The sequence below is a fragment of the Dromaius novaehollandiae genome, chromosome 19 (genome assembly GCF_036370855.1).
Source record: "Dromaius novaehollandiae isolate bDroNov1 chromosome 19, bDroNov1.hap1, whole genome shotgun sequence".
Lineage (NCBI taxonomy): Eukaryota > Metazoa > Chordata > Aves > Casuariiformes > Dromaiidae > Dromaius > Dromaius novaehollandiae.
In genome coordinates, this window is record NC_088116.1 from 5,225,597 (window position 1) to 5,247,008 (window position 21,412).

The 21,412-nt window shown below is 41.6% G+C and overlaps 1 protein-coding gene across 3 annotated transcripts in view; it reads right to left on the reverse strand.

Annotated features, from left to right (window-relative positions):
• Window positions 1–10,378: 10,378 nt before the first annotated feature.
• SPECC1 (sperm antigen with calponin homology and coiled-coil domains 1) overlaps window positions 10,379–21,412 on the reverse strand; it is a 92,071-nt gene continuing 81,037 nt past the window's right edge. For all 3 annotated transcript variants that reach the window (XM_064523217.1, XM_064523218.1, XM_064523219.1), the window contains 3 exons: window positions 17,778–17,894; window positions 16,411–16,470; window positions 10,379–15,608 (listed from right to left, as the gene is read on the reverse strand). In XM_064523217.1, the coding sequence (XP_064379287.1) occupies window positions 15,519–15,608; window positions 16,411–16,470; window positions 17,778–17,894 (267 nt within the window). In that variant the 3' untranslated portion in view covers window positions 10,379–15,518. The remainder of the gene's footprint in view (window positions 15,609–16,410; window positions 16,471–17,777; window positions 17,895–21,412) is intronic.

A 21,412-nucleotide genomic window follows, 5' to 3' on the forward strand; every position in this document is an offset into this window, starting at 1 on the left:
GATTCTCACTACGGCGCTAACAGGCAACTAAACACTTCTGGGACTCAAACTCAGGTATCTGCCTCAGACCATACCGAAAGGCAACAGCAGAGTTTGGAGGAGAACGCACAGCGCCTGACACACAGCCCCAGATGTCACGCTGCTCCGTCTTTCTCACCCCAGCTGGATCCTGAACTTGCCTATGCTGGTTTGGTTTATTTATTATTTTGGGACGGGCATAGCTCCCCTGGTGTAGAGCCTGTTATAATCATGTTAATGACGGTAAACTGTCATGGAAAAGCACTTTCTACCCCAAAGCAATGGATTTACATCAGGGTTTTTACACATGTTGTTTTCCTAGTTCTAATACGTGTGCCAGCAGAAGCCCTTGGCTGCTTTGTAGCACTTCTTTGAAAAGAGAATTATCTTTTTTTGCAGTGGATACAATTTATTAGGAAAGGATCTGCTTTTGTGATCATGGCAGTACTTTTTACAAGGCTGATCCAATGGAAATTTTGGTTTATCAAGTCAGACATGGACAGAGAAACAATTTATTTCAGACTGAGATGAATGGGTTGTTCTGGACAAGGTCTGTCCATGTGAGACAGGTGATAAAGCCCTGTGAACACTATGGATTTTGCATTATGCTGAGATTCATGGCTCTCCAAAGCACAGAAGTCTTTGCCAAGGTCCAGTGGTTTATTTTGGCATTAAATGGTGCAGCTGAACTCATTCTGAACATGACTTGGCTGCAAGGGTAGCCAAGGACAAGCATGCTCAGCTCAGTTTTACCAAATGTAGTTAAAACCTGCTGGCAATAAGTCTAGGATGAGCCCATTCCCAGCCAGAGAAACAGAGCCTCCAGACCCTGCCCTCCAACTGGATTCTCTGAGCTGTCCTTCAAATATGTGTCATATACAACCTGCTATTAAATATGAACTGTGAGTGTTGGCCTTGTAAAGTAATAATGTGAGTAGGCATTATGAAACTGCGGTTCTTGGGGCTCTGAGGACGATGAGCCCTTAGGTGCCACCTGAGCAAGGTAAATATAGCCCAAAGCTTCCAGCTCGTGGAGTCCATTCAAGAACCGGAGTGTCATAATAACATGGCAACAGGTCACCGGAGCACCGTTTGATGCAGAGATGTCAGACGCAGTGACAAATGAATCCTCATTATTTTCCTGGATTCTATTTTCCCCTAGGGATTTGCCTCTCAACACTCTCACAGGAAACTACACCAGCCCCAATCTGCCTATTGCAAGCCGAAGAACTAATCTGCCTCCTTGTTCAGGGAAACATTTAAAGAGATCCCACGGTACGGATGGCGATACAGTGGGAGACAGGATCAGCCCCCTGGTGTGGCCGTAGCCCGTCTCGCTGGGGTTTGGCAGGAGCCCACCGAGCCCGTACGTGCTGTTCCTTCTGTCGCTGCAGTCCCTGGGGACGGGGCTGCCGCTTCGGAGGCAGCGTGTTTCCTGCAGCCTTCTGTGATCTCTTTTGTGTGAGGCCTCTGCCTCTGCGCAGTCTCAGGCTTCGCTGAGGACTTCCCTAGTAAGCTCTAACTTGACACCTTCGTACTCTTGGCCCAGCCACAAAGAACTAGTCAGGAGCCCCATTAACACGGCATATTTCAAAACACACCAAACAAAGGGTGCAGACAGCCCTCGGGCCAAGGCTATAAATGCAAAGAAAAGCTCCCTGGTCACTAAGAGCCGAGGTGCTCTTGCTGGCCTTGCAGCCAGATTTGCCAGTTCGGGGACTCCTGCTATGACAACTCAGACAGCTTATTTTTCCTGCCTAAGCACAAGTCAAACAGCAGGGGGGTAACAAGCACTGAAGCTGCAGAGGGGTACAGATATCTTCTGGATATCAAAATCATAAAAAAAAAAAAAAAACAGTGGACACCACACAAGAAGTCCATCTATCTCTCTACCGCTGGCGACAGGCACACCCGTCGTATTGACTGTGACCCTTAACCAACCTGCAAAAGCTGCAGCATCGAATAGGACGGGCTCTCCGGCAATGCACCCACCTTGCGTCTTCGCAAGCAAAGCAGCTGCCAGATGGTCTCTTCAGGGAAGAGGCACCTCCATCCTGAAACCACACATAGGGATGGGAGACTGGAAAAAAAAGAAGAGACAGAGGCACTTCCCACCTGCCTTCTGAACATGTGGCTTGACAGGCAAGCCCAGTTTTGGAGTGCAGGCTCTGGCACACACCCCTCAAAGTCCAGGGAGGCTCGGAAGTTACCCCTTCTTCCAGAGCTTGCCAGCACACTAGCCTCCAAGCAAGCATCTGCCCAGGAGGCACTTGCACCTCTAACCTCTTTTCAGTACTTGTCTCCTCTGCAAGGGCTGTTGACTAAGGGAATGACTAGTGACGGTGGTGATGGTAGGGGTTTTAAGGCAGACATGAGGAGCTGGACTAAGAACCAGCTCATATATGTCATGTGGCTGGTGTGGCCAAGGCAACGGACTAAAGCCACAACTCACCAAATCTGAACCGCTAGCCAGAGGAACCAGCACTGCCTCGCGAGTTGATTTCCCATTCAAGTCTTCACTAGTGCTTTTGAGTTGTTTTGCAGGACAAGATGTAGCTTGTCCTGAACCTGATTCCAAAAAAGGGTTCCCAAGACCTAATACAACCTGTAAACCACACAGCAGGTATAAAAGCCCTCCTTAAAGTGGTACTTCCAATGACAGGCTGAACAACACACTGTCTGTTCAGGCTAGGTGAAGGAAACATGATTTTTGAGGCTAACTGGGTATGCAAGCAGGTGAAACGTACTCAACTCCGCTGTGCTGAACATTAGCATGTAAAAGAGTCCAGATGAGCTCTGAAGAAAACAATTATGGAGGTGAATGGTGCAAAGTAAGATATTGCTGTAGGCATTTTTCTGGAAGAGACTGGGAAAAGGAGCAGAGAATGACATTCCAGAGAAAACCACTACATACTGGAGACTTCAGTAAGTCTGAAAAGTGCTTGGAAAAGATTACAGTAAGACTGTAAACTGCAGATCAACAAGCTTGGATTTTCCTAGTCCCCAAGGGCCACTGCCAGATGATAAATGGATATTCTTCTGGAATTTAAAACTGGTAAGTAAACTGCCTGCAAGAACTCATCATACAACAATGCAGATATGCGAATTCTCTTTATAAATTGTGGGTGATACCTAAGAGCTTTCATTAGAAAAAAAAGTCACCACAAGACTGGGGAAAAAAAAGAAACTATAAACAGCAATGAAATTAAAAAGGAAGGATTTTGGCTGAGCAGAGGCAGGGGAATGAGTATACCATTTTGAAGAAAATTTTAATTTATCTCTTTGTTTGATTATGTTTACTAACCAGCTTCTATGATGAAAAGCCAAGTCTTTCTTCCAGCAGTATTTTTAAATGAAAACTGCAGTCTGAGCCTAAAGCATGTAGAGCCATACAGTGCTAAGTCCTGGCTGCAAGGTTTCACCTGCATGGGTCTCATGGCAGGTATAGGGACCAGTCATGTCATTTATGTTGGTGGAGCTGGTAGAGCCAATTTCCCCAGAGAAATCAATAGGAAGTGTTTTATGTTTCCACGCCAACAGCGGTAGTGGAAAGCCCAGGGTGAAACTGGATGAGCTGTGATCCCCTGTTTGCAATTCAAACAACCTGTGATTGCTTCATTCACAGCTAGAGTTGCTTCCTGGGCAAAACCTTCACAACTTCACGCCCCTAAGAAAACAAACTTGCTAAATGCCTGCTCCACAAGTGTGACTCAGAACTTTGCTCTCAATCTAATGCTTCACAGCAACAATAAGGAGAAGTGATTCTGCTCCTTGCCAAATCCTAACAATGCAGGAAAATACACTGTTATGCCAAGTGTTCAAAGCCATTCTGCTTTATACAAAAATGTGACATTTTGATTTCCAAATGGATACAATGAGAAGACTTGAATTAGTGCAACCCAGCTACTTTGAATACAGAATTATGTTCAAATTCTAAAAGAAGAGCTAGACTTGATTCAAATCCTTCAGCCTGTTTTCTCTGTGCAAGATGGAACCAAGACTTGAAAATTTCTGTTATTACTGTCATCACAATTGTCTCCCACTTTCAGATGAGAGCTATAGCACAGAGATGAGAATGAACCCGTGGTGTCCTACATCCCAGCTACAGCTCTGAAAATGATCCTTGATCTCTAGTAACTAGCCTCCTTTCACAGGCAGATTCATGCAGGCCACTAAGGGGTTAAAGGGCAGCTTAGCCATGATAAAGTGAAAACTGCAGAATGCACATGACGAATTCAAATCAGCTAATGCAGAGGAAGGCGTTAGCCTCCCCATCCCTCTCTGTCTCCACACTTAACTTCCAGGAAACAGAGGATTTGCAGTCAAAAACTTTTTGAACCCAAATATCATTACCAGAGTTCCTATCATATTTCTTCATCATAAAGAGATGAGATTTTTCTGAAATCTGTCCAGTTCCTAACACAAGAGGTCCTGCCCCATGACTGGTGCTCTCGGTGGAACAGTGATATGATAAATACTATCTTCTCTCTCAGAGACTGGGCACCAGTGCTTAGACACCTCACTGCCTATTGCCTTGATTCTGCTCTGACCATTCTTCGTATCCATTGGCAAAAGTGCTATGTAAACCTAGCGATAAACACTTCTAAAGCCCAAGAACTGAATTAGTGTGGTTTCCATCCTTGCAACAATTTTTCAGAAACCCTATCAGCTTAGTTGCTAGGAATGTGATGCCTTCATCACAGATAGAGGAGAGACTGGAACCTGGACTGCGTTATCCGATTGCATGTTATTTATTATTAATATTACTAGCCCCTTTGCAAGCTTCAGACTGAACTCTCCCTTCCCAGAATGGCTCTCCAGGGCCTTGGCAGTACAATTGCTCTCAAGGGCTGAGCTATGCATATGATATGATTATTATTGCTGCACTATTCAGACATACTGGGTTGTGTGAACTGAATAGTAGTAGCTGTGTTACAAATGAGCAATAGGCTACACTCACTGCTTTCACTGTAACTGCCCTCAAGGGCAGGACGGTGTATACAGAAGTTTGGTTTTTTGCAGCTTGCTTCAAAGAGCAGGGTTAGGCAGGATTGTCCCTGAAGAGAGCCATCTCTCTAGGAGATGTTTCTGCTGGGTCCCACTATCTGCAGTTCACACCAGCAGCTGTCATACCTGCATTCATTTTATTATGGCATTATGTAGGTTCCTCTGTGCTGGGCTGGTGGCTGTAGATTTTAAAATGGCCTGGAAAATAACAGGCATTTTGTAACTGAAAAAGCAAAGCAGAGCAATGTCTGCTGGTGGTAGCCTTGCTTCCCAGAAGGTTGATCCTGTTGGAAAAATGTTAGGTATGTCCTCCTAAATCACTAACCCGGGGAGTTCCTTGGCTTCCTTGATTAGAGAGGGTGGGAGTGGCTTGCTGGGAGAGAGGAAGGCTGAGCTGAGAAGAAAAAATCACAGCACATCAAGGTGGGACAAGGGTTTGAACTGCTATATACTTTTATGTTAGCTAAGGGAAGTGGTAAATTGGAGCTTTGTGCTGAAGGTGTACAGCTGTCTGTGTAGAGCAGCTTAGAAAAAACACTTGCTCCCATTTTAATTCTCTAATCTTGCTACTTTCTCTTTAACCAACTTAAAGTCATGAAATGTGTGTAAGGCTAAAACCTTAGTCATTGCTATGTACTTAACAAGGGACAGCAGTTCATGTTCTAGATATGCGAATAATGTTTACCCACATTGACATTTTACGGCTTTCATTTTCTTTCTGCTATGCTCAATAAAAAATAGCGATTGCCCCCATAATCAGACTGCCACCTTTTCTAGGTGACATTTGCTTCAGGGTCCTGCTACCCAGAGTTTGTGCTTCTAGTTTTTTCAGCATCAAATAATGAGAAACTATACCTGTGAGACTTCAGCCACCTGGTTCTGACCTTTACAGGCCACCAGCTCTCCATCTGGAAGACTTACTTCTCATGCTACTCATATCGCTTGTGCTTCTCTACCAGCTACAATGGCATGAATTTCAAGCATGTGGACATGAACAGGACAACTTCTCAGCCGAGGCTCACCTGCACGGGCTTCCTGTCCAAATATCACTGCATTAAGTGCAGCCTAAAAAGCAGAGAGATACAAAATTATTCAATATCCACTAGTGACCCTGGTAGTTGGACAGCCCAAGAAGATGTAGTAAGACACTTGCTTGACTCTAGAAGCTGCCCACTCTAGGGGTCAGGAAGGAACTGCTTCCTGTATGCTGCAGCTTACATCCAGCCTATTTCCTTTCTTGGGAGCCAAATGCTCTTTAAAAAGCCAAACTAAAAACACGGCCATTCTGAATTACAGAACTACAGACAATTTCTGGTGGTGATGGTCTTTGGGAAGCATGATGTCTCTGAAGATTTTGAAACCCGTTGTCTCTCAGAGGATCTGCCAAGGGTCAGAATGGCCACTCAAAGTAGGCAAACAGGCTAGTTCAGAAATGTCATAACAGAACCATGATCTGAGATCCTGTCTATTTAGCTAGCAGAAACCTGGGAATTTGGGGTAACATTAGTGTTATTGATGACTAAAGGGAGACATGAAGAGATTGGCTAAAAGATGGGGAAAAATTTGTTAATATGCTTTTCCTGAATCCAAGAGTTGCCTTCTCACCACACCTCATGGAACCACAATTAGCTTCACAGAGGTTGAAACCTTGTTTGTGACTAGCACACCTGCCTCAGTTCCCATGGAAGGTCTCCGACCATTTTGGGAATGCAAATCAAGGTTCCCAGAGTTCATGCTGCGCTTTAAACTTTAGACTACACTGACTGTGTTGTCTTCAGCTTCAAATATAGATCAGGTCGTGGCAGTTTGCTTTTATCTGCCTCTAACAGGGGCTCCAGTTTGACATGAACCTCAAAAAACTGGAATCCAAGTTTGGAGCAGGTCTGTGTGTTCACACAGAGGTCCTGGTTCGTGGCAGGGGGTCAGAGGCACTGTGGTGATACAAACAAATAAAAACCTCTCCATCTCAAACAGAAGAATGCGAGCAAGTCAGGAATAGAATTATTCTTTCCATTCCAGTCCGAGTTCTCCAAGCATTAGAAGACGCTTGGCAGTGAAGCCAAATGTAGTGAAGCAGTCCTGAATCCTGTCATTTCACCCCATCTACAACCAGCCACATATATCCTGGGAAAACACTGGCCAAAAATATCATTTTCAGTTTCTTGCTGAGCCACTTGCAAACCTGTCAGCATATATTACGCACTGACACTCTTCACAGAGAATCCAGATTTTTCCAACAAATAAATCAAAGCAACTGAAGTGTATCGTGAAAAGGGCTGAGACAGCACAGCCTGCAAGCGTCTAGCAGCTCATGTAGGTAACAGAGTTACCAAGTCTGGCAGTAAATGACAGCAAGGCTTCAGAATCAATTGTTCCTATGCAGAATCTATTTTCTGAGAGATAAGAGGCAATTCACAGAAATTAAATTTGCAAAGCATGTATGACATATTCAAGTCTGACAAAAATAAGAACTGTCTCACCTCTTTTCCAACTCTAGATCTTGATTCCTGGACTATTAATTTCTGCTGGATTCCCAGCATACACTTACCATGGCAAAGGCACTGGCACAAGTTTAGGTAACCTGCTGAAGTCAAGCAGCAGAGTAGTGTCTCCATTTTAACATAGCAAACATTTTGTTTTATGAGGGGTTGTTTGGCTGAAGTTTTGAGACATCATCTGCGATAGCATGACTTTGTGTTTTGTAGTAAGTACAGCTGAAGCAAGGATTACAGTGACAGGTTTTTAAAGAGCCAACAATTAGAGATAGCTTGTTTGTTTTTTTTTCAAACAGAGCAAACATAACACTAAAGTAGCTGTAATAACAGGTATCTTGCTACCCGCTGATATCTCCATACTGTACAATGAACAGACTAACTCTGACAACAGTGTCTCAGGAGATTCATAATATCTCTTCTCAGACAGAGAATGGAATTCATGTGGTTGCAAATTTTGCTCACTGTTCTATAAGGCAGAAAAGATTTCATGCCTTTCCACACCCCAAGACTCAGGAGTCCACTCCCATAACAAAGAAGCTGGGAGCAATCAGACATTATGGATAACATCCTACAGTCATATCTAACAGTTTGATTTGTGAAAAGAAAAAAAAATATCCTCCCTTGCTGCAGTTCCTATAACCTGAGACAGAAATTACCAACTTTATGTCCCATGCGAGATCTGTTTGGGACACACAAACATGGAAAAGTAGTAGTCAGTGGAACACAGCTTTGAATGCCAAGCTGTAACCAGCTCATGCTGCATTAGAATTTTTACTTGCATGACGAATACTTGCATCTAGCTGCAGAGTCCAGCTAGTTCACAGCTTTCCTGAGCAGGGTGATATAACCAGGGTTTCACCCCTTGAGGACTCAGCAACGTTACAAAACCAATCCGGCCTGACTATTAATTAGTTGTATTGTAATACTGCATATTGGCTCAGCCTTTGGTTGGGCCTGTATAAACTTCTGGCAAATACAACCACTATCCCACAGGGTTTATAGCTAAAAAACACAAGGACAGACAAAAAGATAGAGAAAGCAGATCAATGAAGGATTGGGAATTTAGGCAGATGGACGTGAACTACCTTAGACCAAGGTCACACAGACAACAAATTTAAGTGTTCAGAGTCCTTCTCTCTACACTTTAAACATAATACCTACTTTCCTAGTGATAATGAGACTTCTAGATAGCAAGACAGGTCTGGTTCTGAGAATTTGCAGAAAATGACTGAGGTGCAAATATCGAGTCTAGTGCTTTCTAAGTGAGCTGCAGCAAGCCTTCAAAATAAAGTGAAGTGGCAGGTTGAAAAAATTAGAAGCTCTAGTTTGCCATTTTCATGTGGTCATATTGTGTCCGGGAGATAAAGCTGTCCAAATTGGCAAAGATCATCAAAGCAACACTGCTTTCCCTGTGACATTGCCACAAGGAAGAATCGGCCCAGCATTAAAAATTGAGGGTTGAAACATGATACATAGGTGGGGAAAGGCAAAGCAGTTTGGATTATGCAAATGAGAACTTTTTCCCCTAAGGTTTCACCTGCACAGCGGGACACAAATGTACCTGAGAGGCTGGAAGAAATTTAAATGCCCAACCATTTTCTTTTCTCATTCTCTTGGCTGACTCAGCAATTTGGATCATTCTAATATTACCACTGCCATCATGAGATAAAAAATGCCTCTGAGAAAAGCATTCTGGAACTTGAAATTACTGGAAATAGTTGTATCTGTTTCCCGAATCAACGAAGAATAACATAGGTTCATAGGCACATCTTCAGACATGTTCCTAATGAACCAGAGCTCAGGATCTTTGAAAGCTCTATATGGACTGGATATTGGCTGGCACACAGCATCCATAGGGCTGAATTCCTCAGCCGTAATGCGGGCCTCCATAGCCCTGTCTGTTTGTCATATCAACAGTAACATATTGACAGCAAGAAAAAGGAATTCTTTCCAGAAAGACAATCTAGAATTTATGAACCCCTCCATTACTCCATGGAGAGCATTTATAATAAATGTTACCATGAGTGTAATTGCTTGGCATTCTGATTTTGACAGGGAGTCATTATTTTTGTCATCTTTTCTACAACCAAGCCCTATCTGGCATTCCAACATAAACTTCATTTTCCCTAGCTCTGTCACTACCTGGATGGTGACGTTCAAGCTGCAAGATGTGGCCTCAGTCAGGGTGCTCTAGCATCCTTTCGAAAGATCAGCAGCTGCTAGTCCCTTCTGCTGGGGGAAAAAACCTCAGTGATGGGTCTGCTCACTGGCATACCCCCCGGATTTCAGTCTCTTATGTTTGTTTCATGGAAGTTCAGAGAAATCTGTCTGTCTAACACTACACATATACTGTGCTCATCCTTTGCATCATGTATGTATCAGGGTCCTTTGTGAGTTGTAACTCATTTTGCCTCTTACCTTATTGGTGACAAAGTTTCATATTAGTTCCAGTCATGAGTCCTTGTTTCCAATTTCTGATGACTTCTTTCTTGACCTTCTAGTCATTTAGGAGCTCCTAATGCAGGCATATTGGTCCCTTCTGTGTTCCTCCCTTGCCTTTGCACTGGGATGATTTCTTGCTGTGCCTTCAGTACAGTTTGTCTCAGAAACTGAGAGCTCTCCTGCACTCCTTCATCCCCACGACAGTCTTCTGAAAGGCATCCAAATGCATCTAACTTGCTTAAAAATGGAAGTTGATATCTTTCTGAAAAGAAGATACTGACTAAATTTTTTTTGCTACCAGAAGCAGACTCAATGAACCATGAAGATCTTTCTAATCTCTCCTGGAAGTCCTGCTCCTCAGCAGACTGAGGAAGAATCAGTTCTGCATGTAGATATTTGAAACATTGCAACAAACATCAGAAACAGAAAAAGTTTTATTAGAAATATTACACAGATTTTTTTTGCATCATACATTTTAATAATGTTAATCTTTAAATATTAGCATGTCCAAATCTGGCAATGCCTAGTATATACATTCTAATGTGCTCATTGTATAAATTAGATTACGACGTAACATCTGTATCCAATAGAGAAAGCTAAAAGTACTTGACTGTTAGAGAGGATTACCCCATTTGACAAATTCAAGCCTGGACCAATAATCAATAAAAACACTGTGTCCAGCACTGCCCAGTGGAACTTGGCACACGTGCAAGTTAAAAATGTAGAGACCATCAGTTATGAAAAATGTTAATTGTTGTTAAGTTACAAGCTGATTCTACTCAGTATTGTCGGCTGAGTCTAAATGGCACTGGAGTTGGTAAAAACCAATACAGTCTAGCAAAGTAGAAGTTATTGCTGGGTTTAAAAATATCTTAATGCTCAGTGCCCTGAGTCTTCTTAGGCTAAAGCCCTCTTCTGACAGGAAAATGCATAATCTCATCCATACAGACTCTGCATTTTACCAGATACGCAAGGCACAGCTTTGCAAACAGCTGGCCCCATCACATACTTCCGGATGGAAGTCCTGGTATCATAAGCAGAGAAAGACAAGGGAGGTACGCACTATAATCAGATGAACAAACGCTCTCATATTTTCATTGCCAAGGAAGTGGGAAAGGAAAGCCAATGAAGCCAAAAGCTAGATTTTGAAACGTTCCAGGTCAGAAATCAAACAGGGAAGAACCAAGCATTTTGCCAGTGTGTACCTCTTTGGTTTGGAAAGAAACCTTGCACATACTGGTTGCGCACATGAAACAACAAAATGCATAGAGAAAACCTGACAAAAGCAATTTCGAATTAGAAAACTTGCCAAAACTCAAAGAGGAGAATGTGTCTCATTGAGAGGAAACTGGAGAGTCTGGATAAGTCAAAAATCAGCCTGCTAAACAAAAGACACAGGACTGATTTGTTCTGTTTAGTACTGCTGCCTTGCTGCAGTACAGGAAAAGCAGTGAAATATCTGGCCCCCTTTGCATTTCCTTGAATATCACAGGCACAGGAAGGGGAACCTGGCAAAGATATTGAGCCCTGCGTTCTCTTCCCTCCTCATCTTCTCAGATCCACCTCAGGCTGCACTCTTAGGAGAAATGTCACTCAAGATGGTGATGTCAGTAAGGTCTGTCAAGCAGAAGGCCTAAAGATATCCGTGTTCCTTTCTGGTTCACAAAGGCCCAGGTACATATGCCCCTCTCTTCACACGCTGGACTTGCGCTCCACTCAGTTTCCTTGCGTGCTGTCAGAAACAGCTCATCAGCCTTACTAGAAAGCCTTCTTAGAGGGCTCAGGCCCTGGGCTCACTTCTCAACTCCTCTGTACTTTCCCAAGCCATGAAACAATTTGTACCTTCTATGACTCACTAGCAATTTTGGGAGTCAGATCATATACTTTCCATACTTTTAATCTCATTTCCTCCCCAACAGCTATTGTATAACAGTCAGACAATGCAATATCCCATCTCAGAACTTCACTGAAATTTCCATCCTTCCCATTCTTCTCACATGCTCAACCAAAATCAGTCTTTTAGTTTCTTGTAATCTGACAAACTACTCAAGTGCACACATACAAGTGTGTGCATGTATGTGTAAGAGTTACGGTGTCTTTGGGGAGCACATGGTGACGTGGCACAGAGATTCCATCTGCTTGCATCTGTGAAAGATCCATTACTCTTAAGAGGCAAAGCCAGAAAGGATTTAGGCAGTTCGGGCAAACTGTTGCTGATACAGTCCATTATCCCACGTCGTAACATCACACATTCTATTCTAGGACATTTTTCAGAGGATTCTCAAAACTTCTACAAAGGCTGTCGCTATACCCTGTACCTTACCTTAATTATCAAACCCTCTAATTTTAAAGGCAGATAGAACTTCAGTTTTACAGTTCCAATTTGAGATTTCTTACAGTCATGAAGACACTTGGTATTTTCTGAAAATCAGGCTGGTCTTCACCATCCTGTATGGGACATTCAAATTCTTAGGCAGCATCCAAAAACAAGTCATTTCTGAAAATCTACGTCTAGAATTGCATCTGTGCAAGGTTTCAAAGGAAGAAAAAATATGCAATATTAGAACAGTTAACTAAACAAACACACACAATTCTTCATCTCAAACCAAGTCAAAATTATCTCAAAAAAAGCATTTCTTAGTCACAAAGTATCAGCATTTCAAAGTGAGATGTTTTACAGCTCTTCAAGACTGAAAGGTAACACTGGGCAAAAGGTGAAACTCAGCATGTTCTCCCCTACTGTCATAGAGCTCCTTGTTCTAACTCCCAGATAAGTAAAAATGTTTTTAAGGATAAATTATTAGAAATACCATTCCTGATCCAGGCCTGAATGTTGCCTTCTCCTAATGCTTGGTATATGCTAATGGGGGGCCTGGGTAAATAAGCCGAGAAGAGATGACAGAAACATTTCTTTGGAAAACTGATTTGAAGAAAAAATAGCCCCAAGATGAAGTGGCGGAATGGTTTGTTTTTAAGGCTAGAATAAGTCTCAGAGAAATAGATTAGAATAAATGTCAGAATTTGCTTGAAGCAAATGATACTGACACATTAGATAACACATGTATTCAGCATACATCGGTGCAGTCACATGGACCACATACATACACTTCCAGTGACCAGGGGGTTAAGATTAATCTTTCTTTTTCAGATCATGTGGAGCCCTCTGACTTTGAAATGTTTTCCAGACTCTGGGAATGAAAACAGTTTTTCTCATCCCTTCAAGTGCCTGATCCAAAGCCTACTGAGGAATATGGAATTTTCTGTGTTGACTTCACTAGACTTTGAACTACAGCCCATTGGAGAGACCTGGGATCTCTGCCAACAGATACCTCAAGGGAAAAAAGCCTGCTGCATTCACAAGGCAATGGAGCTCTGCAGCGACTCCCTTCCTAAATGAAGTCTGCTTAGCAGCTATTTTTCTCTTTCATCTTATCACATAACTGGAGACTTATATCTGAGAACACTTAAAGCAACTCATCCTATGTTCTCTAGGGATGTTGAAGTGTATGCTGAAAAATACTGGAGTGTTAATTTAATCTAGAAAGCACTCTCTTGCAAGGAAAGATCTCTGGCCAGCATTTACAACTACTTTCCCACAGTATAGGATGACACCAAAGAGTGCTAGGGCACTGTTAAGTGCATGCCACTGTCTCTTTTTATCACAAGGACTCTCCAAAGATTGGAATCAGACTTTCCTGGGCATGATGGATTAGAACAAATGGCAGACTAGAACTCAGAGCAAATGATGCTTTTCTCCTTTTGTGAAACAGGCATACACTGCATTCTTCTGACTCCCTTTCTGTTCAGTGTGCTCACTGACCTCGGCCACCGGCATCTATCTCCTAACCCTGTATTTTGTCGTGAGAACACCAACGCCTGAAATAGGCTCCTTACTAATTAAATGGTATCAAGAAACCAAAGCACTTTGGGAAAGCCAGAGGTTAAGATCAGCCAGCTGCAAAGCCCCCCAAAACCCGAAACACCAAGTTTCTTCTATGAAAGCACCTGTTTCTATTTCATTAGCTTCTTTTCAGGAGTTAAGAGCAGTGAGCACACACTATTATCTTTTGTAAGAGAGAAATGATCCCTAGCTGTCTATGATTAACATTCATGAAGCATCAGGTCTGGGTCACAGGGTTAAACATACTAACTAAACAACTTCTTTCTTCTATCAGCATAATCTAAAGCAGCTAGGCGGCCTTCTATGAGCTGCTGTACAAAGAACGCTCTCTGAGACCTGATTCTAGAACAAATTAAGCAGCCTGTTTGATCCTGCTACCGCTGCAGACAAACAGAGAATTTAGCTTCAGTGGGTGAAATAAGAGAGACGGTGTAACTGTAAATTAAACAGTACCTTTCAGATGTTTTACTAACAGTATTATTGAGCTGAAAAGCTATTCTGTGGCATTTTAAAGATTTCCATGACACAGAGAGGTGTTCCAGGTAGATTCTTTGTAACTTGCGAAGCTGCAACTTCCATTGGTATTAATGCATTACTGTGTTCTTTTACAGATATATTATCACTTCTAAATGTAGAAGGGCACAAGCTGTCTCAGGATTCATGCATTGACACAGCAACTACGTACCTCTGCTGATTATTCAGGATCAACACAGAAGAAAGAAGTTACTCCACTCAATCCACAAAAATATGAAGTACTGAGATGTCACTGTATTGCTTAAAGAGTCACCACCTGATTACTGACACCTTGTAAAATAAAGCTAGTAAGTTGCGTTTGCATGGTAACTGTGCCTGCACAGTCAGCTGGGAAACAGGGCTCTGGCTTCCTGTAGTAATGAAGCCATAGTGATGAAGCTGTAGTAATAAAGCTATTTTTCTCAAAGAGATTACTTCTGTTTGATCTGAAATGGAGTCCCAGCACCGAGCAGTATCTTTAAAGTTCTGTCACTGACTAGTGATGGAACAGAGTGTGGTTTCCAAGTGACAAATGATCCTGTTACTATCCTGCTGGATAAGCTATGACAAGCAAATTAGTATGCTTCTTGGGTCAGATGTGTCAGAATAACTCAATTTAAGGTTCTACACACTTACATGCATCTGTCATGGTGTCTTACAAAATATATGAAGGCAAGAAAGCAACATACATTTGGGATGAGTTAAGCACATTTTGGCAAGAAGAGCATTTTTGTGGGCTTTTGTGTTAGTATTAATCTCCCAGCTTCCCTTGACTGCCAGCATTAGTCCACATTGATTTAATACTTCACTTTGTGGCAGGTCTCCTGTTGGCAGAGTCTGGTTTGAGGCAAACACTGTTTAGCACAAGGGATCCTCTTCAGAAACATCCCAGACCTGGTAGAAAATGCTTTGCAATTTCCATGTAGGAATAAAATTACAGATGAATTTGGTTTGTATAGGTGGGCAATGGATATTTATTTGGTTGTAGTCCCAGATGTAATCAAAATTATGGAAGAGCTTTCTTTCAGACTAAGAGCTTAGGTTGGTTGTGGAAGAGGAGCAAGAGGATTTTTAAAGTGATTGAGTGCATCTGTGGCATTCTTCAGTCTCTCCCCACTTCTGTCCACTTCTTGCTCTGCATCTCAGGTCTCAAAGTACTTGTAAATCTGGGCGACGTACTGCATCACACTCTGCCAGTCTGGCCGGTCTGTGTACATCATCTCACTGAGTTCCTGCACAGGACACATTGCCAAGACTTAGTCAAGCACCACCACTGTGAACATCATGGGGTCCTCTGTGTAGTTGTGGCTATTGAACACTACTTCTGCTTCAGTTCCAGAGCTCGTTAAAGCCACATACAATATCAAAATCCATGAGAATGATCTATTGGCCTGGTGCAATTGTGAGACTCATGCCAAAGAACAAACTAGTTAAACAGCCACATGCATTTTACATCATATAAAGATCTCTTCCACCTGCAATCAAAATTAATTCTCTATACCTTCATTTTATTTAAACTTCTGCTTCTTTGTATGTCTTTGGTTCTGTACGTAGCTCATGAACCCCTAAATACTTCTTCCCTTCATATTAATCTCATCTCTTCCTTGTTATCGTACTGTAGATTTTAGCAAAGAGTTTTTAAAAGATAGTTTAACAAGAAAATTATCCTTCTGTTTTTTAAAAAACTAAAACAAAAGGAAGGAAAATGGTCTGACAGTCAGATACAAGACTCTGCCCATAAAAACAGGAATCATCTTCTAAAATAGGTTTCCAATAAGAGCACATAATCCATACTCTCATTTCAGGATCAGATGACCTCCAGAGGTTCCCTGAAACTATATCATTCTATGATTCTACAAATATTTCCAGCTGGGATGTTCTCCTAACACTTGGAACTTTCAGGGATGATGGTGCAGCTTTCCCTAATGCTATGTGAACATTTTCAATGCAATCTTACTGACTGGCTGCACGGCAACAAAGGATTTGGAATGGTGTATGCAGCAATTCTTCCCTTGCTAACAGTAGGTTACTCACCAGACTGGGTTTGATGCCTACACTTTCAGCAGCTTGAAATGCTAACAGCAGATTTCTCTTCTGTAAAAATAAAACAAGGTTCAAAAGCATTATCACCAAGGTATGATTACTGGTCCTGAATCCTACCATGTGTCTGGATTAGTTAATAAGTCTAAATGAGCAGGTATATTTGAAAACTGAAAAACATCAGATTCAGTATCTTCGCACAGAGAAGAAAGCTAGACCCAAGTCCCAGTAAAGAACAGCTAGGGTTACTAAGAGCAATGAATCTCCTGTCCAACCAGAACTCACGGCTTTAGGTATGTTTTGTCAAAGTTTGCAAAGTCTTTTCAGAGTGGTTTCCTTAAAAAGCTGCAAAACCCAAAGAATTTTTTGTATGATTGTCTTATGGCATTTCCCCCACCCTTTTTTTGTATCGGTAAGGTATACTCACAAACAAGTTGCCTCTGAATAGCTCATCTACTCTTGCCTAACCTGCAATTCCGTTTCTGACAAATAGGTTCTTGTGAAACTGATTAGGACTGGGCAAAAAGAAACACTGAGGTTCTGTCTTTACTGTGAGTGAAAGGTTTTTTGAAGAGGTGTTAACTAATGTATAAGGCATTCCTGTAGATAACAGAACTGTTATTGTAATGGATACTAGCTAGCTGAAGCAAATCCAGGCTCCTCCTCTTTGTGAGGGTCTTAAAAACATATTTGGAATGTGCTGACATGGTTTGACTTTTTGATATACCGTTGTCCAAATAGTTCAATGAATGATCGGTCTGCCTAGATTCAGCACTTCAGTGTGTGCTGACTAACTCAAAAGGAGTCTAGGAATGCAGGGCAGATCTGCAAATCATCTTGACATTAAACTTTTATTACCCATTGATTGTCACACATTAAAACTGAAACCCCACTGAAAAATCTTGACTATCTATACATACAGCAAGCCAAATCCTCCAAAATTTTTCTGCCTCAGTACTTGTCAAAAAGGGAAGGAAACCACCCCCAGAAAGCCATGTTCTTAGGTCATGAGGAGCAGCAGGAAATGTCTGATGTAGTCTTTCAAAAGGGATGCTGTCTTCACATTTATATGCAGCACTCACTCGGCTCAGGCAACTTGTCACTAAGTCTTTATCCAGTAGTCCCTGCCTTTTCTCTCTAGTTCACTGTCAGTTTCCCTCTGCTTTTCTTTAAGTCAGCTTGTTTTCTAAGTTCTTAAATTACATTTGTCTCTTACTGTTGGTCCCATCTATTCATTCTGTATGAACCAATACCAAAATCTTGCAACACTGTCTCCACACCACATATGCAAAACCATCAAAATGGATAATGTTCCCTGTGAATTTTGCAAATTGCTTAGGAGCAGCTATAACAAAACTTACTTTATCCTGGCTGTTGAGCTCCTGGTAAGGAATGTGTGCAGGCAAATATGTGTGCAGGAGAGCACAGAAGGCCAGTCCATCACTCCAGCTGCTGCTGAAGTTGGTGATGTCGATATTCTGTAAGACGAAACACGAACCATTCCTGAATAATGCTACACCAGGCAAAATCTCCAAACAGTAGTTTTTATGCAGTCATGGAGGGAAAACTCGGAGAATTAAAGAAACATTCATTTACATTTTACATTTTCCCCTTCTTTTTCATAGCAAGTAGAAAGATACCAAGTGGAATGGCAGGTTTCAAAGGCCTGGACAATGGATTATTAAGGAGTTAAACTTTTTTCACACCAGACCCCATACAGAGAGACTCTCTCCTATGCTTTCTACAAGGTGAGAAACGCCATGTGCAGCACATACTGCATCTGGAGTTCTCCTAAGCTGTCAGAAGGAAGGACTTTATCTGGTCTTGCTTAACTGCAGAATGACAGAAATATGATTTCTCCAGCACCTAGAAGAGAAAACGCTGATATTTAAAAATGTTGTTTTCTAACCAATTTCACTCTGCCTTATATTCAGGATGCCTGACAGCGGGGATGGATTTGCAGGACAATGGGGCTGTGTAATCAGTGTCTTTGACCACTGTTACCCTTCTGATATCACACAGCAGATACCTGTTCTAATGAGAATGCATAATTAACAATTATAACTTGATTCAGCACCTTATCAAAAGTGATATCCAATTGACGAAATACTAACCTAGTCCTTAAGCCCTAAATAAAGAATGTGCTTATTTGCATATCAGAGGGAAGCTCAAACTTGGCAACACCAGTGGCTGAATGGGCAGTTTTCCAAGCGCTGGGCAGATGTGCCTAATTTGCATTTGCATGAATGCACGTTTGCATTCTCATATTCCTTACTGATGCGGCATCTTTCATCAGCACATCACAGAGCACTTTACCAAGGGCTGATAAAGAACGGGAAGTCTGAGATACAGAATTTAATCACCTACCCTCATTCACAAAATTAGCTAGAAGTAGTTGAAAAGAGAACAGAGGTTTCCTGATGCTTATGCTCCTATTACTTGTCACTGACAAATAAAGGTGACAATGTCTCAGGTAACAAGTACAATACCAGATCCTTACAGAACAGAAACAAATAGGAACCTTTAAGCCTTGTCCACCCACATTTCCTAACATGACAGCAGTGCTGGGTTTGCTGGAGGAAGCAATATTCCAGTGGGCATGGATATATTAAAGAGCACCCCACTGAAAACCTGGAGCTGAGCTGGAAAAATCTCTGACTTGTCTGTAGGAATACTTCCACCACTGCCACCTTCAACAGAACTGCAATAAAGACAGCAAAAAGGAGACATTTCCAGAGAAATGGTCTAACACAGCTGCATTTTCAAATGGTCAAAAATGTCTTCCTTCCCCTTCTTGTTACCACTACAGTGGGATGCTTCTCTGCTAGTCACATAACCTAATACAAGGGTGCATCTGGGCACACAGAGGAAATGCAGCTTTCCTACTCATGACGGCTGAATGATTTTTTAATTATGTATTGGCTAGAGTGAAGTCCAAAGCATCACATGGCCAACAGGTGGATTATAGTGACTGCAGAAGCAAAAATTTGTGTTTTTAAATCAGCCCATCTGAAAAAACCTCCTTTAAAATATAAAGATTACTGTGCACTAAGGGCTCTTTACGAGGATTCTCCTTTCAGGCATAGTTGTAGTTAAACATACACTTGTGGCTCAGTTCTGATTCTGTGAACAAGGTGACCTTTCTGAGTCTCTTGTTTGCACTGACGTAGTCGTATCAGCACGCTAAGGAATTCTCATGGCCAAGTTTTGCTGCTGTAGTTCCAAATACCAGCTAAAAACAAAACTGTAAATTTACATGATACCAGTTAGAAAAGTAAAAGCTCTAGATGCTCCCTGCAGAGCATGGAAGGCTCCAGGATAATATGGTACTGCCCCATCTCTCACACTACAGAAGGTGGGAAACTACCATCAAATCATTCTTGCCAAGCACATCTTCCAGTGAGCTGAACTTCAGCTCAGACTCTCTGCCACTCCTTTTTTTTTTAAAAAAAAAACTTTTTTTTCCAGTTTCCGTCAAGATTCCCCCAAATACAAAGCTTTTAGTACATCTTTCATACAAAAGCTAATGCAGACACACTAAAATCCACACAGCAAATACTTTAGCATATGTTCTTCACTTATGATGCCTCAATTATTAGTTATTGAACTTGGACTTTGCCCAGTGAGAAAAGATTTCAGATTAGTAATAAATGTCTAATAAAATATGACTCAAATTAAAGAAGTACAGAATTTTTCAGGTTAAAGCACCTCTGGCTGCAATAAATCTACAAATCTAATGGGTTCAGAATGTAGGCCATTGGGAGCAGTCATTACTGCACTGCAGCAGCCACCACATTGTATTATGGGCTATTAACATCATCCAATTGAGATAAAAGAAAAGAGACCTAGTGGTTGAATACCACCACAAAGAAAAAAGTATTTTGCTCTGCAAACTGTCTTGGTTTTTCCTAAGCCATGAAGTTGCACTAGGAAGGACAACCTTATATTATGGAATTGGCTGAAGCTGCATTACTCAGCTCTCTGGAAGTTTGAGACAAACAAGATACATATTATTTATCAATCCACAGTTATAGGGAAAGGATTAACTACCAAATTACTGAAGTGTTTTTACTGAGGCCAATACATTTTCTCAGCAAATAGCCTACCATCAAATGCCAATATTTTCATTTTATACTTGCATGGTAGGAACAGGGAATGAACAGAGATTTCCCCCGCTCTGCCAAAGGTCATGGAAGCAGGAACAACCAAAGCCTGAGTTAAGCAATAGGACTAGACAAAAAGGTAAGTCATGTTTGTGTGGGAACATTATATCTCATTCTCATTTTCATGATGCTATTATGAGAAAGAGGCATGCAACACAAAAATGTTCCTTCCTATGGTATTTCATCAGTCCAGCATCAGTTTGATCAATTTTACTATTACAATTTCACTGTTTTTGAGATTTAATTATACCTAAGACTCTTCTGCTCTGCAGTCTAAAAATACCAAGATGTGCAAAGTGCTAAAGTCTGTAATAAAATCAGAACTATAGTCCAAAAATCCTCATGTCTCCAGCTGGATCCTCCAGCCAGTCATCTTTAGTAATTCTTGGATCCATGTCTCACAAATAAGCAAGAGTTCAAGGATGGGGTTCTACTGACAATGTTTAAACCACATATGAAAACTAATGCAAAGAGGTATGCCATCATGAACAGAGAAAATGAACATGAGTCTGAATTACGTCTTAAATGCAAATCCAAATGAGCGTTTCAAGCTTCAACTCAACTGTTCTGTTAATACAACAACAAACATTTAGACATACCTAAAACCACTCAGCTGCCATCTTCACACCCAATGAGTATCAGTGAGTTGTGTTTTTTTCCTCTAAACAAATCCATTTCCATTTCATATATGGTATAAATTCCTCTGTGGCATTTCATCTTAGATTCTGTGCTGACAAGATTTTATTTTGGAATATAAGGACACAGTAAGTGGAAAGTGACCTCCTGTGTTTTCCTACACAGCAGCTTTATTTGCAATACCTCTCTATTACCCC